The 25,428-nt window shown below is 42.2% G+C and overlaps 11 protein-coding genes and 1 non-coding gene across 12 annotated transcripts; 11 read left to right on the top strand and 1 right to left on the bottom strand.

The window, feature by feature from the left end:
- Positions 1-1,699: 1,699 nt before the first annotated feature.
- BYT42DRAFT_592959 (major facilitator superfamily domain-containing protein) lies at positions 1,700-3,501 on the top strand (the record flags this gene model as incomplete). Its single annotated transcript, XM_051570659.1, has 5 exons — positions 1,700-1,838; positions 1,901-1,956; positions 2,036-2,804; positions 2,874-3,137; positions 3,203-3,501. 5 exons carry the CDS (start codon positions 1,700-1,702, stop codon positions 3,499-3,501), a joined length of 1,527 nt encoding a protein of 508 aa, XP_051425676.1.
- A 607-nt stretch (positions 3,502-4,108) lies between these two features.
- BYT42DRAFT_564305 (thioredoxin-like protein) lies at positions 4,109-5,168 on the top strand. Its single transcript, XM_051567713.1, has 4 exons — positions 4,109-4,199; positions 4,351-4,443; positions 4,511-4,567; positions 4,628-5,168. The coding sequence occupies exons 1-4, from the start codon at positions 4,170-4,172 to the stop codon at positions 4,901-4,903; spliced, it is 456 nt and encodes a 151-aa protein (XP_051425677.1). The 5' UTR covers positions 4,109-4,169; the 3' UTR covers positions 4,904-5,168.
- A 602-nt stretch (positions 5,169-5,770) lies between these two features.
- Positions 5,771-8,347, top strand: BYT42DRAFT_564309 (indole-3-glycerol phosphate synthase-domain-containing protein). The gene has a single exon (XM_051567714.1). It carries the CDS (start codon positions 5,824-5,826, stop codon positions 8,146-8,148), a length of 2,325 nt encoding a protein of 774 aa, XP_051425678.1. The 5' UTR covers positions 5,771-5,823; the 3' UTR covers positions 8,149-8,347.
- Positions 8,348-8,856: 509 nt separating this feature from the next.
- BYT42DRAFT_564311 (uncharacterized protein) lies at positions 8,857-10,151 on the top strand. Its single transcript, XM_051567715.1, has one exon. The coding sequence runs from the start codon at positions 8,906-8,908 to the stop codon at positions 9,758-9,760; it is 855 nt and encodes a 284-aa protein (XP_051425679.1). The 5' UTR covers positions 8,857-8,905; the 3' UTR covers positions 9,761-10,151.
- A 1,439-nt stretch (positions 10,152-11,590) lies between these two features.
- On the top strand, positions 11,591-11,662 carry BYT42DRAFT_t58. The gene has a single exon. It is a non-coding gene; the product is annotated as a tRNA-Glu (tRNA).
- A 437-nt stretch (positions 11,663-12,099) lies between these two features.
- On the top strand, positions 12,100-12,552 carry BYT42DRAFT_544799 (uncharacterized protein; the record flags this gene model as incomplete). Its single annotated transcript, XM_051565775.1, has 1 exon — positions 12,100-12,552. One exon carries the CDS (start codon positions 12,100-12,102, stop codon positions 12,550-12,552), a length of 453 nt encoding a protein of 150 aa, XP_051425680.1.
- On the bottom strand, positions 12,528-14,854 carry BYT42DRAFT_564314 (uncharacterized protein). Its single transcript, XM_051567716.1, has 8 exons — positions 14,161-14,854; positions 14,000-14,103; positions 13,864-13,934; positions 13,547-13,803; positions 13,410-13,474; positions 13,278-13,345; positions 13,100-13,223; positions 12,528-13,035 (listed from the first exon to the last, which is right to left on the bottom strand). Exons 1-8 carry the CDS (start codon positions 14,793-14,795, stop codon positions 12,677-12,679), a joined length of 1,683 nt encoding a protein of 560 aa, XP_051425681.1. The 5' UTR covers positions 14,796-14,854; the 3' UTR covers positions 12,528-12,676.
- A 972-nt stretch (positions 14,855-15,826) lies between these two features.
- Positions 15,827-17,651, top strand: BYT42DRAFT_564317 (uncharacterized protein). Its single transcript, XM_051567717.1, has 5 exons — positions 15,827-15,910; positions 15,974-16,157; positions 16,233-16,526; positions 16,586-16,877; positions 16,943-17,651. Exons 1-5 carry the CDS (start codon positions 15,908-15,910, stop codon positions 17,517-17,519), a joined length of 1,350 nt encoding a protein of 449 aa, XP_051425682.1. The 5' UTR covers positions 15,827-15,907; the 3' UTR covers positions 17,520-17,651.
- Positions 17,652-18,000: 349 nt separating this feature from the next.
- BYT42DRAFT_564319 (ubiquitin-related domain-containing protein) lies at positions 18,001-18,932 on the top strand. The gene is made up of 4 exons (XM_051567718.1): positions 18,001-18,072; positions 18,125-18,417; positions 18,486-18,699; positions 18,753-18,932. Exons 1-4 carry the CDS (start codon positions 18,036-18,038, stop codon positions 18,794-18,796), a joined length of 588 nt encoding a protein of 195 aa, XP_051425683.1. The 5' UTR covers positions 18,001-18,035; the 3' UTR covers positions 18,797-18,932.
- An 81-nt stretch (positions 18,933-19,013) lies between these two features.
- BYT42DRAFT_564321 (uncharacterized protein) lies at positions 19,014-20,060 on the top strand. Its single transcript, XM_051567719.1, has 4 exons — positions 19,014-19,210; positions 19,276-19,388; positions 19,460-19,608; positions 19,673-20,060. The coding sequence occupies exons 1-4, from the start codon at positions 19,123-19,125 to the stop codon at positions 19,818-19,820; spliced, it is 498 nt and encodes a 165-aa protein (XP_051425684.1). The 5' UTR covers positions 19,014-19,122; the 3' UTR covers positions 19,821-20,060.
- Positions 20,061-20,062: 2 nt separating this feature from the next.
- On the top strand, positions 20,063-21,328 carry BYT42DRAFT_564324 (diphthine synthase). Its single transcript, XM_051567720.1, has 4 exons — positions 20,063-20,254; positions 20,313-20,437; positions 20,499-20,728; positions 20,797-21,328. The coding sequence occupies exons 1-4, from the start codon at positions 20,120-20,122 to the stop codon at positions 21,156-21,158; spliced, it is 852 nt and encodes a 283-aa protein (XP_051425685.1). The 5' UTR covers positions 20,063-20,119; the 3' UTR covers positions 21,159-21,328.
- Positions 21,329-21,582: 254 nt separating this feature from the next.
- Positions 21,583-23,579, top strand: BYT42DRAFT_282573 (SIT4 phosphatase-associated protein family). Its single transcript, XM_051562845.1, has 10 exons — positions 21,583-21,613; positions 21,676-22,071; positions 22,126-22,191; positions 22,253-22,362; positions 22,429-22,542; positions 22,603-22,708; positions 22,765-22,929; positions 22,987-23,103; positions 23,163-23,227; positions 23,284-23,579. The coding sequence occupies exons 2-10, from the start codon at positions 21,790-21,792 to the stop codon at positions 23,483-23,485; spliced, it is 1,227 nt and encodes a 408-aa protein (XP_051425686.1). The 5' UTR covers positions 21,583-21,613; positions 21,676-21,789; the 3' UTR covers positions 23,486-23,579.
- The last annotated feature ends 1,849 nt before the right edge of the window (positions 23,580-25,428 follow it).

Below are 25,428 nucleotides of genomic sequence, written 5' to 3' on the forward strand. Positions count from 1 at the left end.
ACTTTTGGAGAAAAGTAAAAAGTAGAAACTTGCCACCGATCTTCTCAAGCTCCGTACAGCGGCTGATGAATTTACAAACATTCCTCAGAAGTATCATATAAAGTATGCAACTAACTTTCGATTCAATCGTGCCACTGCCATTTTTAACTTTTTTTTTTTTTTTCAAACTATTGGTATTCGGATAAAGCGCCCACCATCATTTACTGTGTTCCGTTTACATCAATTACTTTGAGTAAAGCTCAGCATCTGTTGTTTTTGTGGACTGACGAAAAATGTGAATCATTTCTCTGTATGTTTCGAAAAAAAAAAAAAAAAAAAGACGATCAGATATTCTTTAAACGGAGTTGTTCCACGACCTGCGATCGTGAAATCACATGACAGCACCTATTTTTCTCTGGAGTATCATGGAAACGACGAACGGTAAATAGCAATGTTGAAGCATTTCAACAGTGAAGCAATTTGATTCATTGTGAGGATAAGGTTCTAAAATGAAAGTAAGCGGTGCAAAAAGTCTTATATGATTGTAGACTGAAAAAAAAAAAAAAAAAAAAATAGATCGTGTTTTTCTTTTTTCATTTTCTCTGAATTTTTCCCATTCGAGCTAGAATTTGCCCAAATTCGTACTTTTCTATATTCAGTAAACTACCATGTTGAGCAACGCGAGATTATCTGATAACGTGAGATCATATGTGGGTTTAGATATGGATAACAGTAAAAGTGAATGGCGGTACGTTTCAGAAAACATCGTCATCCCGTTGGCGATACAACAGGAGACGGAGTGGGGGTGGCGTGGGTCCAAGGTGTCATCAGTGCTTTCCCAGCTTTTTAGATCTCTCAGCCTATGAATTTTATCAATAGCGCGGGAATTCAACCCCTCTCCAAAATAAAATAAAAAATGATTTTTCCCATTTTTGAGAGGACAAATCCAATGATGACCCGGCTTGGAACAGATCCACCAAAATCCTCCGAAATCTCCGCCTTTTTTGGTTTCAGATAAAAACACGGTGAGAAATCATCCCACTCACATGGTCCCCGCCTTTGAGGTCATAAGTTACCAATGTTAATAGAGTTATCACTGTAGCTTATAGTTGTTGAATGCTGTGTACTTTAGTTGTGACTAGTAACAAGGTAATAATCCCTTTTACCAAAGTGTTTTGCAAAAGCGGGGCTACCGAATCTTGTTTGTGGTAACCTGGGCGGAACAAATGAAAATTTTGCACTGATTTGACACAGTTGTGTTTCCTTTTACAATCAACGTGATACAACTAATACAGCTTGTATGAAGCCAAGGCCCATATAAGCAATCAGTTTCAACGCTGGAAACAGAGATCTATCAATGGCAGCTGCTCTCTATTAGAGCGATTCAAAGATTTCATGCTCTAATTCAAACGAAATACGCCGTGATTGTGTCCCACGATTTCGGGTCTTGAAGCGATCAGATAAAAAAAGCAATCAGATAATTTATAATACCTTATTCCACGCGTCTACAGATTTATTTGCCATAGATGGATATAAATCTGAGAAAAAAAAATTCGGATATAAAAAAACCACCCGTTCTTTTCTTTTTTTTTCTGGAGAATTTTTTTTTCTACGCCTCGTCGTACCTTTTCTTTTTACAGCCATGGCAGCAGACGAAACCACCGTGAAAGGTCGTCCGCAAGACTCGGAAAAGATTGAAGATAATGACTATGTCAATTATATGAAGGACGACACCAAGATTGTCGATAAAGAAGAGGACCCTCATCCAGAAACGGCAGCATCCGGTGGCGACGCAGCTCTTGCCAATGCACCTTGGCAATTTAAACTAATCGCTCTCGCTACTGCCCTTCTGCTGCCAGGTGCGTGTGATGATCATGGTGGATGAAAAAAAAGCAGTCTTTAATCATCGTTACTTTTACAGTTGGTTCTCATTTTTCCAGCAGCGCTCTTAGCGCCATGAAAAAACCGCTGAAGGCGGTAAGTTCATCAAAACCGAAAATTTTATTACCAACCGTAATTAAGTTTTTTTATTTTTTATTTCCTGTTTCGTCTGCAGAATCTTCACATTGACAATACGCGATATGGTGTTCTTTCATCGTCAGTGTCCATTATCAATACCCTTTTCCCCATTGCCGGTGGTATTTTCATTGATATGTTTGGCTCCATCTGGGGTACCATGGTGGTGAATCTTTTGGTCATCGTTGGCAGTCTGCTTACTGCTATCGCCGCCAAATATACATCATTTCCTTTGATGGTGGTGGGCAGAGTCATTTTCGGTATTGGCTCAGGTTTAATTGTCACGATGCAAGAATCGCTCCTTTCCAAATGGTTCCGTACCCAACATTTATCTATCGCTATTGGTCTGCAGCTTTCCATCAGTCGTCTTGCTACGTTTTTGGGTACCTTGGTGGCCAATCCTATTGCGGAAGCTACCGATGATTGGGTTTGGGCATTCTGGCTGTCGTTTATCATTTGCTGTTTCTCCATTTTGATGAACTTCGTCTATGCTGGAACCGTCAAGTATCTCCGTGGTACCGCCGTAGTCAACAAGGAAGAAATCTTGCAAATCAAGAAGAAGAAATCGTTCCATTGGCGTTCGATTTTGCGTTTTCCCGCTATCTACTGGCACATTATTCTTATTGAATTTTTGTATGCTGCTGTTTGGTCCTCTTTCCAGACCATCAGTACTGAATTCATCGAAGTTCATTTTGGTACCACTAATGTCTTGGCTGGTTACAAGGCGAGTGCTTCCCAGGTCGTTCCCATTGTCGCTACGCCGATTCTCGGTATCATCATGGATATGTTCGGTTTCCGTATCGTTATTTGTAAGTGTTTATCGACATTTACAGCTGTTCTATCGGATTGTCATCTAACACTAGTTCTACTTCCTCCAGTGTTGATTTCTGCTCTTTTCCTCATTCTCAGCTGTGTCCTTCTCGGATGGACTTATGTCAATGCCGTCGTCGGCATGGTTTTCTACAGTATTTCATTGGCCTTTGGTCCGATTGCTATGATCACTTCCATCGGTATGATTTTGCCTGCGGACTACATCGGTACTGGTCTTGGTCTCTATAAATCTTCCAATAATATCGGTACCACTATTCTCGATATTGCTGTTGGTGTCGTGCAAGATAAAACGGCCAAGCAGGCTTATACTGGTATGTCGCATGTTTGCTTTTTTGTATTAAAAAAAGGTACTTATCAGTTGTCTATGATTTTTTAGGTGTCATGGTCGTATTCTTGGTATTGGCTTGTGTCGGTTTCGGTATTATTTCTCTGCTTTGGTTAGCCCAGCGCATCTACTTGAAGAACCTTCTCGAAATGGGACGTGCCAAACGTACACTTCGAATGAAGGAGACCAACGATCACGAAGTGCAACTCGCCAACCAAGGTCTAGATACCATGTCCGATAAACGTATTCACCTTTACAACTACGTTTTTGCCGGCATCTTTATCGTCTGTCTTCTCGTCGCCTGGGTGCTCTTCTTTGTGTACGCTGCCACTGGACAGGAGACAACGTAAAAAAGAAAAAAAAAACCCCCAAAGAATCACAATATTGTCAACATCTTATATTACCTTTCATTTCATCTGTTACGTAATTTTTTCATTTTTTTTTCCACTCCAGTGATATCGTTTGCATGCGCACTAGAATATCCTCGCGCATTACATTATTGCCCCTATCTACTTAATATCGTTATTATCATATAAATTATCTTACTGTTATATATCAAGGCTCAGGACACTGCGATGTTTTCATTATATCATAATATCACTACTTTTTGAATAACAGCAACAAATATGGGGTTTTCCTTCCAGACTTGACAAGCTATCTTATTTCTCAGAGACTTTAGAGCAGTAGCATGGCGTACCTCAAACGTGAGTAGTTTTGTTTGCGACTTCTATTATCATGCTACGGAATATAAACACATAGCGGGTCGCTCCTTTTACTCGGATACCTTTTACCTGCTTTTTTTTCCACTGACATAGTGGAGCTGGCACAATGCTCTTCTTGTCCCGGACCTTAATACTGTGCATAGGAATCGCTTTTCAAACGATCGTGTGCGGAACATTGTAAATCCGACATTTCGGACTGTGACTTCAGTTGACATGTTTCGGTCCAGCTCCACAGCAGTAAAAAAGAAACAAAAATTCGTTCAACTCATCTATTGTCCAATCTATAACCCCTAATCATGAGTTTCTTACGAGCAGCATCCCGCACAGTAAGTAGTCGTTTATATTGATACAATAGCTATCTGAAGGCAGTCAATGGAATGTTTGAGCAATTTTCACTTTTGCCATTCTCTTAAATTACATACAAGCTGCCCTGGGTGGCAGATGTTTATTAGTAAGAAACTCATTTTTCTTGATTAGAGCACCTTTTTGCGTCCTACTTTCACTGCCCGTAGAACTTCGCCTTTATTCGCACGCTGGATCTCGGATGCTCTCCGAAGCCGCCTTGATAAGGTTGGTATATTGAAGAGACTTGGTCACATTCAGGAATTTAAGTGTTGATTCAATTATAACTATATAGGATGTCAAGTCAAAGGATGTTGTATTGTTCATGAAGGGTACTCCTGATCAGCCCATGGTATGTATTCTTTTCTACCGCTATTAAAAAGAATACTGTACTCACTTCTTTTACGTTTAGTGTGGATTCAGCCGTGCCGCAGTGCAAATCATGACAGTACAAGGTGTTGATTTCAGCGAGAAGGTGCAAGCTTTCAATGTGTTGGAGGACGAAGAATTGAGACAAGGTATCAAAGAATACTCTGAATGGCCCACTATTCCTCAAGTATACATCAAGGGAGAATTCATTGGCGGTTGTGATGTCTTGTTGAACATGCATCAGTCGGGTGACTTGGAAGATCTTCTTGTGAAGCATAATATTGTTCCTGAGGAAGAAGTCGTCGAAGAAAAGAAGTAGAAAGTTGTGAATCGATCGATAATACACATATACTACAAACATTAAAAGTAAACCGGTGTAATGTTGTGGGTGTGTCTCGGTATATTGTGCACCGATTTAATCGTCCTAGTCGGGAAGACCCTTGTTGAGGGAAATTGTTTGAATTGCTGTATTTTGGCTTCAAACCTGGGATCGTACACTTTTGAATAGTAGATTCTATGTAGTGAATACGATTACTGATACACATATTTGAGTGCGGATTGTGAGTTGTTGCAAGGTATTCTAGACGAATGATAAACACAACAGAATTTTCATATCTGCAAGGGCACCTTGCTTGATGGGAAACACCAGGTGCCAGGTTACACACAATCACATTCGAAAAATGCTGGTTGATGATCTTCATTCGAGATCTGGTATAACCTTAAAATGGTCATACGCGGTAGTTCATGCTGCCATACATACTATTTGAAATGTATACACCGAGCATACATTCATCCATGTGTATCGCATGCAATTCATGAGTGAATCTGTCGATCACGGACAAGGTAAAATCGCATACAAGTACAATAATTACCCGTCATACCTGATGATTGCTCAGAGATAATGTCAGATGATAGTTCATCAAAATGACCTTTTTCGCCCTGACAAAATAGCTTTGGATGCACCTCTACCTTTTCAAAGTTGGTTGTTGTGTGATCTGAATGGACCAGTTTTTCTTACCCTTTACATTTCATTCTCATCCAATGATATTTCATCTACGGCACCCACAAAAGCTTAGATGAAAAAAATTTGGCGTTTTGACCAATGACTCAAACTGACAATTCGTAACTCCGACTGGATTCCTTTTTTTATTTTTTGGTCCGAAATCCTTTTTTTTTTCTTCCTAGACTTTGGCCACTGCATTCCAGGCATCGCTTGTCTTTTTCCTTTTACGCTGCACCATGGCCACCTTGCTTATTGACAATTACGACAGCTTTACTTACAACGTCTACCAATACTTATGCTCTCAGGGTGCCGAAGTGGTGGTTTATCGTAACGATAAGATCACCGTGCAAGAGATCGAAAAGTTGAATCCACGCAACATCGTCATTTCTCCAGGTCCAGGACATCCTTCCAGCGATGCCGGCGTTTCGCGCGACGTGATTGCTCATTTTGCAGGCAAACTTCCCATTCTCGGTATTTGCATGGGCGAACAATGTATTTTCGAAGTGTTCGGTGGCACGGTTTCGTATGCCGGCGATATCTTGCACGGCAAGACTTCCACTATCAAGCATGACAGTCGCGGTATTTTCAAGAACGTGCCTCAAGATAATCAAGTGACGCGCTACCATTCCCTTGCTGGTATGCCCAAGACTTTACCTGATGCTTTGGAAATCACCGCAACCACCGACGATGGTGTCATTATGGGTATCCGTCACAAGGAGTACACCATTGAAGGTCTTCAATTCCACCCCGAAAGCATTCTTTGCGAACATGGTCATACTATGATTGCCAATTTCTTGTCGCTCACTGGCGGTCACTGGGAGGAGAACCCCAGCGCTGGTGTTTTACCCAAGAAATTGCGCGAAAGTACTTCAGACAAGAGCAACAAGTCAGCCACTCCATCAGCTCAGTCGAGCCCTGTTCCCTCGCAACCGGCTGGTGGTGTTCCCTCCATTCTGTCTCGTATTCATACGCAACGTCTCCAGGATATTCAGGCCGCCAAGGAAACTCCTGGCCAATCGCAAGCTGACCTCGAGAAACTATTGGCTATGCACGTCGCTCCTCCGCTCAAGGATTTCGTTGCCCGTCTGCGTCAGTCCAAGCCTGCTCTGATGGCCGAAGTGAAGCGTGCTTCGCCGTCCAAGGGCAACATTGACATTAGCGCCAACGCTGCCGAACAGGCATTGAAGTATGCTTTAGCCGGTGCCAGCGTGATCTCTGTGCTGACCGAACCCAAATGGTTCCGTGGTTCCTTGAACGATATGCGCCAAGTCCGTGAAGCTTTGAGCACCTTGACCAATCGACCATGTATTCTGCGCAAAGATTTTATTGTGGATCGATACCAAATTCTGGAAGCGCGAGTCTACGGTGCGGATACTGTTTTGCTGATTGTGGCCATGTTATCCGACGAACTTCTTCGGGATCTCTACAGTTACGCCAAGTCGCTGGGTATGGAACCTTTGGTCGAAGTCAACAATGTTGAGGAAATGGCACGAGCAAATGCCATTGGTGCCAAAGTCATTGGTGTGAATAACCGCAACCTTCACAACTTTGATGTGGATATGGAAACCACTTCCCGTTTGGCGGAAATGGTCCCCGAAGAAACCATTCTGTGCGCTTTATCCGGTATTGCTTCTCGTGCTGATGTGGAGACCTACGTGTCGCAAGGCGTGAGTGCCGTTCTTGTGGGTGAAGCCCTGATGCGAGCTTGGAATCTCAAAGATTTCGTGGCCGAATTACTCGGCCATTCAAGACGTGACCCTGCAGCTAATACCTCGATACCCAAGACACCCCTGGTTAAAATCTGCGGTATTTCTTCTGTGGAGGCCGCCGTGGAAGCCGCGCGTGCCGGTGCTGATCTTATTGGAATGATTTTTGCCGAAAAATCAAGAAGACAAGTAACGATTGAAACGGCGAGTGGGATTGTAAAGGCCATACGAGCACTGGATTTGCCCCGTGGTGAAATCAAGGGTGCGACGGATCAGGATCAGGCTCCTTCCGACTGGTTTGAGTTGCAATGTTCGCTCATCGAGAAGCGACCGAGAAAACCATTGGTAGTCGGTGTCTTTGTGAATCAATCTGTGGAATATATGACCGAGGTGGCCATCACTGTAGGATTGGATCTGATCCAACTGCACGGTACCGAATCATCGGAATTGGCAAGATTTTTACCTGTTCCGGTCATCAAGGCGTTCCACATGGATTCCGCAACGTACAGCTCCTCTCAGATTCCCAACTTGACCCACCCTGGTAACCATCATTTCGTACTTCTGGATGCCAAGGTCCCGAATTTACCAGCTGATCAACAAGGCGGACAAGGTGTCAGATTCGATTGGACTATTGCGCGCGACGTGGTGCACCACAAGCGTCCCGCTCATTCTGCGATGTACGATTTCCCTATCATATTGGCGGGTGGTCTAGATACCTCGAATGTTGCGGAAGCGGTTCACCAAGTCAAGCCTTGGGCGGTGGACGTCTCCTCGGGTGTGGAAACGGATGGCAAAAAGGATTGTCAAAAGATCCGCGACTTTGTTCATAAAGCAAAATCAGTTATTGTACAATAGAGTTACCACGTTATTTCCACTCGAATAAAATGAACCAGAAAAGGTGGATCCGACGTGATTGTGCAAAACATCTATGTGATCTTTTTGTGTGATCTTGTTGTGTGACCTCTTAATATTGTGTAATTTGGAGGCATTTATTCTCATACTTACTTTAGCGACCATTCTGTAAGACAATGGTAATGCAAAAAATTCTCTTTTATGCAATCCAATTCTTTGCCAAATTTAAGACAATCAGATATTTAAAGCCTAGGCAACCTCGTAAGGCAGCATAATAGGCATCGATAATATAAAAGCATAGGGGAGCAAGTACAAAGAATATAATTGCTACAAGGCAAGACCACAAAGGTCGCATGGTTAATAGAAAGATTTGGCTGTTTAATTGGACATCTTTCATTCTGAAATGTATTCAAATACCGAACTGAGAAGTGGTTCAGCAAACAACGAGGAAAAGAGGGACTGTTAAGCATAGAATGAAAATTATCAACAAAGGCGTCTAAACTGTGAGGAGAACGTCATTGATATGAAGGTATTGATGCAAAATGATGAATGATACAAATATCTCGGGTGAGAAGAAGCGCCGACTGACCCAAGTGAAGGGAAATCAGTGAGAGAAAAAAAAAAAATTTCGAAAAATTCAGGATCAGCAAAACACAGTGACTTTTCCTTTCCGAGTCACTTGCGGGCCTTGGTATCTCACTTGCTGGACATTTTTGGGTTTCTCTCCTTCCCGTTTTCTCGCAATTTCTTCTTGTGCACCATGAACCACCAACATGCCAATTCTATTCTGGATTCTTATGAATCCACCGAAAATGCCCTAATGGATTCCTTCAAAGCAGCCGCTCTCAAAGTTACCAATCTCTACAAAGATTCTCTCGTTCAGAATCGCAAAGCTTTTGCTGCAGGATATCAGCAGGCGCTTCAAGATCTCTATGAATTCATCAGTTCTCATCCTGGCACCACTATTCAAGGTGGTGGTTCGTTATCTTCCACTCCTATTGAACGAGGCATCCTACCTGTTGAAGACCTTTTAATGTACGCTCGCCAGAAAAACGCACAGCTGGCCACGGAAATGGGGTTCCCTACCGAAGGTCATGTTCCTCATCCACAACAGCAACCCATGAATGACGTGCCTGCCAACCAACCATCCTCAATGTCGAACCAAACACCGATCACGAACTCCTCGCAGAAAAACGAAAATGCTACTTATAACAACATGGATGTACAGGCCAATCACGATACACAGCCCATGCTTTCATCCACTCACGGTACGAGTCACTCTCAATCTTTGCATCACAACGCTACCTCCGCACCTGCACCGACCGCTGCAGCAGCAGTAAAGAACGCTTTTTACCCATTCCAGATAGACCCGAATACGCAGTTTACTTTTACCGTTCCTCATGATGCCCCCCACTGGCGCTCTTCCTTTCCGCTTCAGCCAAATACCAACTCGTGGAGTCCTGACATGTATACACAAGACGATGACAATGACCACTCTAAGCGACGTTATGCACCTTCGGAACTGACATTTATGGGTCGATCTCTCAATAATATGAATATTGATACTTGGGCTGAACCTCCGTTCAAAAGAGGACGATCTAAAAGGGACACTTAACCTTGACGTCTTGATGCCTCTGACGGCCTGATCATTCAATCGGCATTACCAATCATATAGAAGAAAACAGCAAACGGACATTAGACCAAAGCAACGATATCATGGTTGGGTTATTTTCACGGTTTATCTTGGTTCATCTGTACAGTAGATTATCTTTGGGTTATAACATGTTGTTGCTATTTTCTCTGTTTGTTAAAATTGCGCACAGACGCATATTTCATAACATTTATTTTTAAATTACTTTCCTTCAATGTACTCATCTTGCATCCTATATTTTGTATAAAAAGCCTATGATTCAACATATACATTTATTTCAGCACACGGGGCGTATTTCTACAGTTTTGGTCGATATATTATTAAGAAAGTTGTTTCTATTGCTCAAAAAGAAAACACATGATATTCACCCATAGATATTGAACGGTGCTCGATTGAAAATGTAACCTATACCAATTGCAAGCTTCGGCACAACTAAAGCAAATATCTTGGGTTGCACGAGCGAAACCCAAAACAGAAGTTGCACAGAAGCCTGATATTCATGCAGTCAATTCAATTTCTGATAATCGGCAATCCTTTAGATCCTGATAATAATGTAAGTTTTTGCTCAAAGATACTTTTCTTTGGTTGTAGTATCCGTACAGGTTTACAATGTCATGCTGCATACTTATTGGACCTATGGCAAAGATATTCAAGCACGGCTTGCTATGAATCAGTAAATCTCCTGCACCTCATATTGCTTCAATCGTCAATCTATTGGGACTTGAAATAGAGTACCCGTCCATAAATTTATGCGTACTTGGTACGCAGCTCATGTGGCTGCTATGCTCACAGTTCCATGTCGTAACACCCAAGATAAAAGCTTAGATTTCTATTAAGCACTGTAATGAACCGATCCGCAGATTGAACATAGAGAGATCCAAGGATCATTTGAGCACCCGTCAAAAAAAAAAATCGGGCAAGAAGTAAAACCAGGCATAAAGTTTTAACAGATGCCAATCCAGAATATACCATTCACAAGGAATAATCAACTGTGATAATTGAACAGGTAAAGATCAAGAGCATCAAGACAAAACTGCGTATCGGAAAAGTGGTGGGTGGTGTCACTGAATACCGAAAAAGATTTATGTTTGTATACTTTAATCATTCCACTCTGCAATAAAAGGCAGCCTAATCGATATTTCAATGATAGAACGATAAGATTGTCTCCTACAAGATTGGATTGGAATCATGAGCCGCATTGAATAAAATCTTATGCTGCAGTACTACCATGAATAAGTTGTGCGAAGCATGATTAATTGTTTGTCTAGGTTTCACAGTACCCACATACTGACATGCTGCAATTTTTATTGTCTGAGAATACTACCATGATTCATCTTTTTGCCTCTTCATCTACCAATGTCATTCGACACCTACCATGTCAATAGCCCTATTGGTTCTCAAACCAAGTGTGCAATCGCAATTCCATGACTCATCTATCTGCTAACGACGCCAAAAAAAAGTACTTGTCCTTCCTGTGGATGTGCTTCGATCAAAAATTTAACTCTCCAAATATTCTCTGTCATTAATCAGTAACAGACAATGTATGCCTTCATAAATCAGATACTGTCTATAAAACTATTTATTCAAAAATATACGTAGAAAAATGATCCCTCTCCGAGATCTAAACTGTTGGACAACAAAAACTCGAACAAAGGCACGAGCAGATAATTCCGAAGAATTACTTAAAACGGAAACCAATGCTGTTTTAAATCTCCTACTAGCCAATCCGAATCGATAATTTAGTCACGTGATTTTTGCGACTATCATAAACCAAGCGGTTTTCTAAATATAAAGTCCTCAATGGTCTAGTGGCTAGGATCCGACGCTCTCACCGTCGTGGCCGGGGTTCAATTCCCCGTTGGGGAAACTTTTTGATTTTTTGCGATCTCGAGCATCTAAACGCATTTATTTTTTGCACCTACCAGAAAGTACACTTCTTTACGCACCTTTTGATACCACTTGCAACCCGGTATCTTCACAAGAATAGCACTTTTTTCGCCCTTCATTCCGCCATCTCGGAATCACCGACGACAACACCAACTTTCACGCGCCCTATCGACGAACTCTTTTAGTAAATCGACAGCGCGACTTAATTAATTATCATAGCTTATCCCGATCTCTCTCGAATCCTCGAACGCCGAACCGGTACAACCACTTCTGCGCATATCGACTTTTCGACATTCCCGCCTCGCAACACACTCTCCTGGCCATTGTTTATCAACACCGAAAAAACTTTTCCTGTGCCGCCACCCAAACAACTCCAGCTTTAGACTACGCTCCCCTGTGTCACCGTCTGTGCCCCAATGCCCCCTATCGCCGTATCCATGGGCCTTCCTGTCACCGGTCATGCCGACTCTGAATACTTTCTTTGTCCAGTATGTCCTGACCCCGTCAAAGGCACCTATTTCACCAGCCGATCGCTCGCTCAGCATTGTACGAAAAAGCACCGCATCAAATGCACCGTTGTCTGGCACTGCTACGATTGTCCGCGCACTTTCGGTTCTCGCTCTGACTTTGTCCAGCATCCCTGCGTTCGAAACTTTTTTGAACCGCACGCTCTACGCGTTCCGCCATTGCACCGACCTGGTCCCGGTAATCTACCTATTGACGACTTCCCTGCTCCCACGACATCGACATCGTTTTCCTGTCCCGTCTGTCAACGACTATACAACAACCCCTCGCGCTTGCAAGAACATTATACAACCACTCACCACAACTACTTGCGGAGCGACTGGGACTTGCCCACGCTCCTGTGACAACTCTGACGCAGATAAGTTTTCTAATAAAAAGCATTCTATGTTTATAATGATATTTGGCATATAAAAATAACCTCAGCTTCATGTATTTACAGGATAAGTGCAATTGCAGGATAAATAAGATTTACGTTTTAGATCGAGTTGTCATCTCTTCTTGCATATGGGAAGATTGGCCTTCCCTTGTTTCGTCTTCTATGGATGAAGGGCTATCAGCCTGATTCACAGAAAGCACAGCAGGCGGCGTCACTGTCTTCTGAAAAGCTGGTGCGGGATCCACTGGCATATTGTAGCCTTTTTCTTGAAGCAGTTGCAGTATTTGCTGAATGGCTTCCTGATTCTGACGAGTGACGGCCATTAAAGTGTGTAACTGATTGAGGATCGCCTCCTCGTTGCCATGCTGCGCTAGATTGGTTGAAAAATCGCCTAAAGGTCGATGATAGTGACCTCCGAATGGATCATCCATCATCGAAGATCGTCTAAAGTCTGTCCAGCACTTCATGTTAGCGTGACTTGGCACATATTGGTTGAAAACTTCCAGCCATCGTACCTTGAGGTTGTAATTGTGGATCCGTGAGGCCATCCACTACTTGAGAATGATATTGGCGCCGCCGCATTGCCTCCCACACCAGAGTAAAGTTTCGTCCAACAATAATGGAAGGTAGTGCGATCAACTAATTCGAGTTTAATTATACGTTTATGATATACGTCTCACCTAAGAGTCTTACCAAGACACCAAACATCATGGCAGGAAAAGTGACCAGTTTACCAATGAATGTGCTGGGGACCATGTCACCTATGGATGATCATTTTTGTTACAAGGATGTTCAAGTAAATCACCGCCCCCAAAGATAACAAACCATAGCCGGTGGTTGTGATGGTGACCAAGACAAACCAGAAAGCAGCAGGAATGCTGTCAAACACACTTCACAGGAACAATAGCATGCGTATCAGCAAATAACGAAAATGTTTACAAGGCAAAGCGCGAAATATCTACCTCGGATTTCCGTCCGTGTTAACAAACGTCTGCAAAGCTTCATCCCAAACACCTCGCTCGGCAAAGTATAGCAGCGTCGAAAACAGGACAACACACGTTACAAGGAAAAAGAAAAGAGCCGATAATGCATCACCTGAACGACGCAGAGCAATCATCATGACTTCGATTGTCATAACGATCGTATTGGAGTATTTGTAAGTCTTGAATAATCGCAGTAAACGGAACAACCGAAGAATGGTAAATCGGAATTCGTACGTCTTTTTTTGAAATATCTCAACATATGGCGGGGGTGCATGTCGTATTCATTTTGGGCCTACCGTATCTTTTTTCGCTATGAGTTCGATGTAAAAGGGCACGATCGATACAAAGTCAATGATAGATATTGGAGCTGTGATACGAGATAAAATACATTAGCAGTAGACTTTTTTTTACAGAGAGAGAGGTTGCACTTACACAAGAAAAATTTCTTCAGCATCGCCAGAGAATCTGAATGCGCAAACATACGCATCAGATACTCTAGGGTGAAAAGAGCTACCATTGTGGATTCCAAGTTGAACCTATTTGAAACGATATGAGACGAGAAGTCCACGGCCAGCCAAGCTGTATCCATTTACCAGACTTGATTACTTTTAACGGATCGGAATGCGGGTATCGTTTCAATAGTGGTGGTTACGGCACTAAAAACGATGAGAAAAGAAACGATGACGTTTGTCCAAAAGGCACTGCGGCTGCTGGAGGGTTCTTCCAACAGCAGATACATCTGATGCTTGAGATCACTTTTGATTTCAGTTTCAGTGTACGCTGAAGGGCGCGGTTCATCTAGATCGCTGGTGGATGGGCGGCCCGCGTTCCGATGACCAATAGATGATACAGAGGTCCACCCATTGGGCATTTGCCCCAAGCGTCTGTATTTGCGTCGTTCGTTATTTCTTATGCGACGAGATGATGAAGTCGACGGAACAGCTTCGGATGGATGAGGCATGCGATCGCTGGTGTCTGAGGAAGTCGATGGTCGCCCTCTAAAGGCTTGTTGAAGTTCAATGTCGTTATCGGACAAGAGACCAAATGGCTCTTCTTCGTCGCGTGAACTGTCCGTCGTAGGTTTTTTACGAAAGAATCGCATAGAACAGCTTTTTTTTTTGTTTTTTTTTACAGGATATGCCAAAAATGCACTCTCGAAAGTTAAGATATTAACTTTCGAAAAGCGAAACAAAAAAAATACAAAATACACAAGCCGGGGAATGATCATCTCTTTTGTGACCAATAAATTTGGGAGGAGCTCTACTTCTTTAAACTTCTAGGTCGATGCTCTTCTCACTCTTATATACCGGTACACATGACGCTTGTCCAAGTTACGAGAAGCAGATAAACAACATCTGTTTCTTGAAACAAGACTCTACTATCAGACTGTTTACACCCTTGATAAACAGCCATCCATCCATGTCGATCGCTTAAATTGCCTAAAAAGGGGTGATCAGGCATTTAAATATCGAAAGCATGGTGTCACAGTCAATGTTAAAATAGATAGTGACCCTTTCTCCACATAGACTGCATGCACTACTTTGAATCCTCTATCAAATTTCATGTAGTTCTTTTCGTAGCGTTGATTTCTATAAATCTTTCCTTCATGGTGCCAAGAACACCGGACAGCGTTTCTTTAGTTGCCAATATCATGGTTACGCCCATGACTAAGTTTTAGGCAATTAACTAAAATACGTTTTGGTGGATAAGAATCCCATTTCCAGGAGATTGGCAGATCGACCGACCGTGACCGGAGTATGATCATTGCAGCGTTAGTTTGTTACTAAATAGATAGACCAGTATGAATACCCAAGAGCATATACGCTAAAACCAGTCACTGTCAAATTTTTAGCTTGACAGAGTTGACTTGGCAGAACTCTAACGTCGTAGATCGTTTTCATGGTGCACATGCATGTTGACAGTAAACTCAGGTCATGTATTTTGCATAGAATAATCCCTTTTCGCTTGCATTCTTTTCTATCTGGTCGCAAAGGGTTCCGCAATACACGCCATCATCAAGACTCGCTCTACTTGTCGAATCTTAGGATCACATCACATGGTGGAAAAACCGATTTCACGCCAGTTACTGAATGATGGATTTTCGATGATTTTCCAAATTTGATAAAGTGTCAAGACAGATCTGCGACAGTTGCACTTTATTTTTATCTTTTTTTTTTCCTTTTTCGAAAGCCCGATGAGGAACGATGTGACAAGAAAAATCTGAGCTTCTTTGACAGGACGAAAAAATAGTGTCTTTTTCTTTTTTTAATTCTTTTCCAAACTTTTGCACCTGTTAACGTATAACTGTCTCCCGAGGATCGATCTCAACATTGCAAAAGAATGGTATGTTCATTGGGCAAATTCATGTCGGCATGTTGAACATGGCAACTCAAGATCAACGCAAAGAGTGCTTCGGATAGGAACAATGGACCAAAGTGGAAAAGGGAGGTGGTACAGGATCACAAATTTGACTTTGTCGACCTCGATGAATTTTACGATCCGTCATGCAGAACGCATATTGGCCATCTCTTTGTTTACGTCCTTGCCATAAAGTCATTTCTTGTCTACGTGGCCGATTTATGGTCTGGAGGTACGCTACACGGTCTAGACTGGGTCACCCTTAAATTTTTTTTTTTTTCAACCGTATTCATTGCCTCTGTTTCAGTCTCACTGCTTGTGATTGGTCATCAAGATAACGTCGATCCTGCCATCCCCACCGAAGTGTCAAAATGGGTTTTCTTGAGTGCCATTATCATCTCTTTTATTCTCCTGTTCTGGGATGCCATCAAAGCGCGGCGTATTATTGCTTCTCGTGATATTGCCTATGCATTTACCTCGGTGATGGTGAATCGTTATTATTCAATCAAAGACTATCAGTACTACTGTCTGTTTACGCGCATCAGTCGATCACGCAAAACGAGTGATGATTTAGCCTTTTTCATCTTTTTTACTCTGAAAGGTAAAACATACTTGTCCACAATTTTTTCTTTGTTTCCATCTGACCTTAAGGAAAAATAGGCTGGAAACGATTACTGCTTGCTGAAGCCCCGCGTCAAATCATTAACGTTGTGACCCTACAATCTCTCATTCCCCAATGGATCGAACTGAACCAAGGCAAAGTTACTTTGCATAATACAGTCCTTGGCCACAGCATTGTCCAGCAGCTTATGACAGGCACTATGTTATTCTCGGTCATCGTGTTCGCCATTTCATTTATTCTTGTGCTGGCAGCGGCTGTCTTGTATATCCCCTTATTATGCCATATCCGAGGCAATCTCAAAGAGTATTGCTGTCATAAAGTAGATAAAAGGTAAGGATAGTTAGTTTTATGTTGAAGTGATGTAAATCTTGGCTAAACTCTACTTTGTTGCACAGAATTGCCGAAATATTAAAGCAGCAGGCACGCCGACGATTGGAGCGCGGGCAGAAAGGACTATCACCGCAAAATCGCAAAAAGGCCAAGCAATTGGAAGCCGATGTCTTACCAGAGCCGACCCTACCTCAACTGGATATTGACAACGAGGCTGAAATCAACTCAAGCTTCATTCCCCTCAAGCATGCTGGCCTACGAGAAGATAGTATTAACAGTATGCCAATGTCAACATCCCAATATGATATGAGCATCGCCGATGATCGTACCGGGCTTATATCTCATGCTCAGACGCAACCGATGTGGTCCAATAGATACGAAGAAAAAGCGGCGTATCAAGATTATTATGAGTTACAACGTCCTACCAACAACCACGCTACTATGGCTTATCCTTGGACTTCCAATCGATCCATCTCTTTTGGGGAATCCACACTTGTGAACTCTAATGTGGCCTCGCCCGTGTACGAATATCCACCTTCTGTGGTATCTTCCTCAGATCAAGGTTCCTACTATGTGCCCCCCACACCGGGAGCTAGGCAACATGCAACCCGCGGATATAGTCCTTATTTACGGCAGCAGTAAATAACTGAGCGGGATAACTCATAATATGCTCGCTGGAAGATCATATAAGAAGACTGTCAAAACTATGTAAATGTTATAAATTTATACAGCACAATATATCGTGTAGTAGAATAAAAGAGCAGTGAGTTGCCTAGATGGTAACTCAAAAGTTTAAATACCTGGAAGCGTTTTAAAGAGTGTGCCTTCTCGCGAACTACACAATGGAATTTTTAGCTCCCATAACCAAAAATATAAAATGCCCGATTGGGACACAAGTCGTTCCGAATTTGTACCTCCCTGGCGCATAGATATTACAGTAGCTTGCTGATTTCAGTGGTTCATCTGTATTACAACAATAGTTAACTTCTATTCAATGAAAAAATGACTGACCTTCTGACAATCATCATTTTTTCCAACGATGATTTTTGGATCCACATTTTGGCAAAATCTCCCAAAATGACATCATTTGTCTGAGTTTGAACGACGTATTGCCATTCGACTTTGCTCTGTCGCTTGTCGTTGGAGAATGAGATAACCATGTTGCGATTCAAAAAGCATCCTACAACAGAAAAGGGTAATATATGCATTGAAAAGCTTACAGGTAGTGAATTAACCTATTGATACAGACTCGAACGATTCCTCCCCCTCCGATCGTCCGCAGAGAGATCGAGACGATGAGAAACGCAGTCGTGACAAGGATCGATATCAACGCGAGGATGAAAGACGTGGTAATTCGTACCGTTCCTCTCGTCGTTCGCGATCACGATCACCACGGCGTGATCGGTCTCCTCGTCGCGATCGATCCCCTCGAAGAGATTCTGATCGTCGATCACGAAGACGTTCACGTTCACCATCGCGCGAAAGGAGACGACGATCGCCACACAGTCCGCCACCGGCAGCAAAGAAAAAGCCAGAATTGGTAAATTTCTGGGATGATTCATACATTTATCATATATCATGCAATATTGATAGGCTTCTCTTTTGTAGCCCAAAAGGATTCTCAAACCACAACCTTCCTATAATCTTATCGAGGTCGAAGTGAATGATCGACTGGGAAAGAAGGCAAGAGTGAAATGCAGCCCAAAGGACACCATTGGAGATTTCAAGAAACTTTGTGCCGCCCAAATTGGTACTGATCCCCATAAAATTGTGCTAAAGAAATGGTACAAGGAATATAAAGATCATATTACGCTTGAAGATTGTAAGTATAAAAATATCTGCATGCTATTCGCTTTTCACTAATGCATCTTCTAGATGAGATAAGCAACGGCATGAACATTGAACTCTATTATCGATAGTTATATATTGCGCCATTCGTAACAAATTTGCCGCTTATGGACATTTTTTTTTCATTTCATTTGGTTGCTAAAAAGATTGACATGGTGAATAAAGATGATGACGATCATTCAAGAATGTGGAAGCCTCCACTGCCACGTGCGCATGGGATTTTTTTTTTCGTTTCCCGCGGGGGGTGACAACGTTTGACGTTTGAAATGGCTGATTTCATAGGCCACGTTTCAAACAAAAATAGCGACGACTGCGAAAAAAAAAATGTCATATATATTCCCTTGGCGGCCAAGGAAAAGGAAAAAAAAAACGCATACATTTGTACTACAACCTTCGCATGGGAGATTCTTTGCACAGCACGGATGAAATAGTCATGGATCAACGATCCATGCCTAATTTTAACTCCTCATGGGTGAATTACAAAGGTAATTTGGTCAGCTTTTGCTTATTGACCGTATCCAAAACTCTTCAACGACTGATAATATCATAGGTGCCTGGTTTACTACGTTGGTTGTCATTATCGCTTTGAAAATGCTTTACAGTGTTATGCCATTTCTTAGTCCGGATTTAAGTTGGACTCTGACCAATCTTTCGTTCAATGCTGTGAGTTTTTACTGCCTTGGGTAGGCTGTTTTCAGTGAGAAGTCAAGTGCTAATTGCAAGTTATTTGATAGGGTCAATATATCATGTTCCATTGGGTGACAGGCATTCCTTTCGAGAATCACCAAGGTGCTTACGATGGTTTGACCCTCTGGGAACAAATTGATGGAGGTGTACAGTTTACCGCCACCCGCAAGTTCTTTGTAGCGGTCCCTATTTTACTGTAAGAAGGATTATTTAACGATATTAATTGTTGCATGGTTATTCAATTCCCATTCTCTTTATAGGTTCCTTCTGAGTGTCCATTATACTCACTACGACGTCTTTTTATTCGCCATCAACTTCTCTGCACTACTGCTGGTCCTTATTCCCAAGTTACCTGCTATGCATCTGGTGCGGATGTTTGGTGACAAAGACATGCAATTGACTGAATAGATTATCCGCATGCCATCCTCCCTTTTTTTTGTATCTGCTTCTATCTCCCTATTATTCTTTAGATTTTACTTTTTAATTACTTACTTAATACTATATTCGATCACCTTTGAACCCCAAGACAATTGATCGATTCCTTTTAAGGCATTAAGCAATGCATGGTACTGGGGACAAAAATTCTCTCTTGAGGTCCGAAGTCGGGATGGATCTTCGTGACTGTTGAAGCCTTTCTTTTTTTTTTTTTTTGAAAGATCTGCTTTGCAAGACAACGCACCGCACTACTTCCTTTTCCATTATATATCATGCTGTATATTGTAGGTCTTGGTCTATCCGACGAAACAGATATTACCGTCAAAGGTCTTGAAGCTGTGAAAAACAGTGAACGTGTATACTTGGAGGCCTACACCTCTATTCTCACTGTCGGCAAAGAAAAGCTCGTATGTCAATCCACCGTCCCTTGTTTAATTATGCTGTATGCTCACGCAGATAATGTAGGAAGAATATTATGGGAAGGAGGTTATAGTTGCCGACCGAGAAATGGTCGAATCCGACAGCGATTCTATCTTGGCCAACGCTGATTCAGTGAATGTCAGCTTTTTGGTCGTTGGCGATCCTTATGGGTACGGTGTCATGAGATGAGTATATTATGCATTTCCCGTTGAACTAATGAGTTTTCTGCAGCGCGACGACTCATACAGATCTCGTCATTCGGGCCCGCGAATTAAATATTCCTGTGCAGGTTATCCACAACGCTTCGATTATGAATGCTGTAGGAGCTTGCGGTTTGCAATTGTACAACTTTGGACAGACTATCTCTATCGTGTTCTTCACAGACACATGGCGCCCTGACAGCTTCTACGATCGCATCAAGGAGAATAAGGATATCGGATTACATACATTGTGTTTGCTTGGTAAATATTCATTTCGAGTGACGATGATCTAGAGTTGTTGGCTGATTCCTGGTTATTGATGAATGCAGATATCAAGGTGAAAGAACAAAGCATTGAAAATTTGGCCCGAGGACGTTTGATCTACGAACCCCCACGTTACATGACGGTTAATCAGGCTGTTGAGCAGCTTTTGGAGATTGAGGAGAACCGTAATGAGGGTATCTGTACTCCTGATTCCTTGGCCATTGGATGCGCGCGCATTGGCACAGATTCCCAAAAGATTGTTGCCGGCCCTCTTCGCGAGCTCGTCGACGTGGACTTTGGCGGTCCATTGCATTCATTGGTATTGATTGGCAGTCGAATGCATCCTATGGAAGCCGACTTTGTGCGGGCTTATGCAGCGAATCCTGCCACATTTGATGAACTTGTTAAACAGCAGTACAAATTCTAGAAAAATCATCCTACATCATCTCTATCCTCTCGACAAAATAGCATCAGTGAATTATCATGACATTTGACGTGCATCAAAACAACAAGCATAAAATGTAGTGTCAGCAGCGTTGATGGCTATAAATAGAAATTTCCCAAATCCATCTGCAAGTGATTCAAGATTGGCTGCAAAGCTTTGGGTGCCACACTTTTTCCCCCCGCCAATGGATGGCCTAATTTTCTAGTCACGATTGCTGAAGCTGATTTGCATGAAGAACGGCCGATATTGTGGCTATGCATACAGTATTCGTCTCGGCATACCTTTTGAGACAGTTGAATGCTCGGGCGACTTGGTTTTGGACGCGGTGGTAGCCTAGATTCGCGGCTTGATAAACCGGATATTACCGTAGAAGAAGTCCTTCATCATGCTGATCTGCTTCAGGAACTCCATCTGCGAAATCGAAAAGTGATTGCATTGTAAGGCAGTTATGTTTTTACTTTCCATTTTACCCATCTCAACCAACAAGAACAGTTTACAGCAGCCGTACGTTCTTTCTCAATTAATCCACTATCTCATCTCGTCGTCATCCTCAGCGTCATCTGCCTGGAGTCCATTGGCATGCGCCATACTAACGGTGGAAGTGCCTGCTCTCATGGACGGATTGGTATTCCGGCATCAGGAAATTCTGACGGTTTACTGGGCTATACTCGACCAACCGGCAAAAATAGAGAAAGCAATACTCTCGCACTTTTGTAAAGTGAATCTGATGCTCATCAGACGTCGAGCTAGTGATTTCGCCCGATTTCTGACATGCCGAGGCGACCTAGCAACTATTTTACATCATCTCGACGATGAAGCCTGCCCCGACTTGTCTGATGTTTTATTCGCAACCATTCAAAATGACACTGCTTCCGAGGGCATCAGTATCATTGATGTAAGCATATGAAAGGTTCCAGGCACCAAAAATATTGACAGTTTTCTATTGAAGTGGTTTGCCGATCATCAGCTGATCGATCGGTTGGTGGATCGAATGATATCAAGTGATAACGAAATGGTGCGTTTACTGCCTATTTTGAAATGCTGCCACATATACTAACTGACGCATATACTGATAGACACGCGAGAATGCTCAGCGTTTGCTGTCTGATATCATCCGTTTGTCTCAGACGAACCAGTTTGACGCATCCAGTATCGGTTTCAAACAACTACTCGAGCAGCTAACCAGGTTGTTATCTTTATATGCATTATATGCATGAAGATTGGAGTCATAGGCTAACCCGGATTTTATCAGCTATCCAGTGATAAAGCGAATAGCTCACTCCATGTTTGATTTATCGTGCGATCTACCCAACGCGCTTGTTCCTGCCATTTCCATGATTGTTGATCTCATACGAAATAATCAAAGGTCAGTGCACTGATAACAATGATTGCCCATGGGATCGGATTACTCAAGTAGATACGCTAGTGTTATTTCGGTATCCGAATTTGCAACTCTCCTGGACTCCACTCTCGATATCTTCACCACCCATATACCACAACTTCTTTCTAAGCTAGAACTTTCTGGAAAACAGGTAACATAACGAACTTGATCATTACTTCAATTGGCTCGGCGCTCACTTTTTTCCAGACATTTATAGAAACACCCATAGGACGACAAGAACCTGTGGGTATAGAACGCTTGGCTGTCTGTGAGCTATTCGCAGCATTGTATTATTCCTCTCACACGAATGAACAATTCGGACATCTATTTAAACAAAGCTTGATCGATCATGCCGTTCTGTCACGACTTTTGGTAATTGGGCAATTGTGTTGAAAGCGGCAATACAATTATCTGATGGCGCTATTGTAGGACATGTTTTTTGGCTTCCCGTGGTGTAATTTCTTACATGTAATCGTATATGATATGCTATATCAGATTTTTCATGCTGATTTTAATCAACCAATAAACTATCGTCTGTTGATGGAGGTAAGCTCGCATTCGACCTATTTGGCAAAGAAAACCACTTCTGACATTTTTGAGAACAGACGCTTGAGACGAATTACCTTATGAAACGTATCCTACAAGCTCATCAAGCGAACGAAAAGTTCATGCAAGTATTTGAAGCAAAATATCTCACTTGTGCGCAAGACTCATTGGCAAAAATAGAAAGGAGCAAAAAGCAAGGCTCGGATTCATGGGTCATATCTCGTTGCTGTCGAGGTGTATTTTAGAAGTCTTTCAGTCCCAAGTTGACGTTGCCACGAAAATGATGGACACAGATTGCTGGGATGAATGGGTGCTGTATGTTCAGACTTCATTGAAAAAAGACATCCAGCGCGATAACGGACCTCTTGGTTGCAAGCCATAAGTGGAAGCTTCTATTCCCGAAATGGGAGATTCGTCTTTTGATGGATTAAAAATTCCAAACAGTTCAAAGCCGCACAGCCATTTCAGATACCAAATTCAACATCGCCATCGTCATTACAATCACAATAGTAAACTAATGTGCCTCGTTTTACAATCGATACTATACCTGCATATGAGAATACGCGCGGATGCAGAAAAAAGCGCCGCTGATGTATATACAGACATGCAGGCTTTACTCATCTGTTTACTTTCTTTGTTGCTTTCCTGTTATTTTGGTTTTTTCATATTTGATTGTATGTAAAGATAGAACCCTGTCGATCAATGTAAGCATGATGTTGTCGAAATGGGCCCTAGTCGGCGTTCTGTTACCTTTTTTTTTGTTTTTGCAATGGGTCTTAATGCTCAAACACTGTAGCAGTAATTTTTTTTTCTGATTCTAGGCGTAAGGCGGGTTCTTCAGCTAGCAAGTAAGGAATATGATCCCATCACATTCACTGGATACCAAAAAGCTTTTTTGCTTGCATATAATCAGTGATTGGTGTGAGAGGTCAAATAATGTATCTTTCAACCCGTGTGTCCCTGGGATATCGTCCGGATAGCTACCACCATTTTATGTAATCTAAGAAAGAACTAAGAATCTATCGTTTTCATTATCTGCCCTGTTTGAGCAGTCCTTCCATTAAGAAAGATCCGTCAGATTTGGGTCTGTCCCCCTTTTTTCTTTTTCGTTTTTGTGCGAAAATAAATGTTGGTACACATGCATGATTAGTAAAAGAGAGACTTTGGAATTTAGCAAGATTCTATCAGAGTATGAGAGGCTATGAAAGTCTTGATATTTTTCCGCGGCAATCGGTCTGTTCTAAGTTCAATGTGCGGAATTATCTCGTTCAGGGATCAACCTTCTTTTCCTCTGCGAGAGTAAACAAACAAGTACGCCAATAACGCTGATAATTTTGCGTTATTTTACATTAGCTGTGAGATGACATGTGGCTTACACATAGCATTATTTGATTTTAATTGATGAAAAAAGCTAAAGACATTACTTTTGAAACATTCAGAGGCGCCGATGTTGCTTGACAGCAGCGGAGTAAAGATTTTTGGATAATCGACTGTGGCTATATGCAGAGACGAAGCATGGAATTCTTTATCAACCTCTTTATGTACTTGTTTTGCGCACCAGTGCAAGGAGCGCTTACAGCATGGTTACCTGAAAAAAAGCATGCAAGCTATATGCTGGGGGAATCAGTCTTGGCGGTAGTGGTTCAATTGTAAAATCATTTATGATGTCCAGTCAAAAAGTTGGAATGAAGAACATGGGAATATCGAAGGCATATACGTTGTAAACAGCAACTGCGTAGGGACATATGCATCACAGCTGTATTATATTTTAAGCTGGTGACCATCGCCTCGGTTATGCAAAATTTGTTCCTTTTACCGTGTGCGACATAGTGCTTCATCCAGAAAATCAGATAATACGAGATAAAGAGGGAGAATAACTGGTAGCAACGTCGCATTTTACTAAGCATCGCAGAGTAGAAGGAAAAAAAAAACCGAATTGCAGCGTGCAAAGCACGAGTGCATTTGGTTCACTGCATAATGTACGCATTGGGCCAAGGATCTCGTGCTTGATTTCGAGATGCCGTGGAACCTCCAAGACATTATCATTGGTTAATGATCAGTTCAAGGGAAAAATTGCTGCAGAGGGGTCGACCTGCAGAGTCATGGTGCGAGAAACTAGTGTGCATCGTGCGCATTAACGCGATTATTGTTCAAACCTGGAAACAATCAATAACTGATAAAAAAACAACAAAAGAAAGGAAACAAAAACAATCATGTTTGTTGTCCCGCTATTCACTATAGGGATAAAACCCTAGATCCTAACGTTCATCAGGCAAGTTAAAGTCAATAAAATAGATTTCTGTTTATTTCGAGCGTAGCACTTTC

The sequence above is a fragment of the Radiomyces spectabilis genome (assembly GCF_025331425.1).
Source record: "Radiomyces spectabilis strain NRRL 2753 chromosome Unknown BYT42scaffold_4, whole genome shotgun sequence".
Classification (NCBI taxonomy): Eukaryota; Fungi; Mucoromycota; class Mucoromycetes; order Mucorales; family Radiomycetaceae; genus Radiomyces; species Radiomyces spectabilis.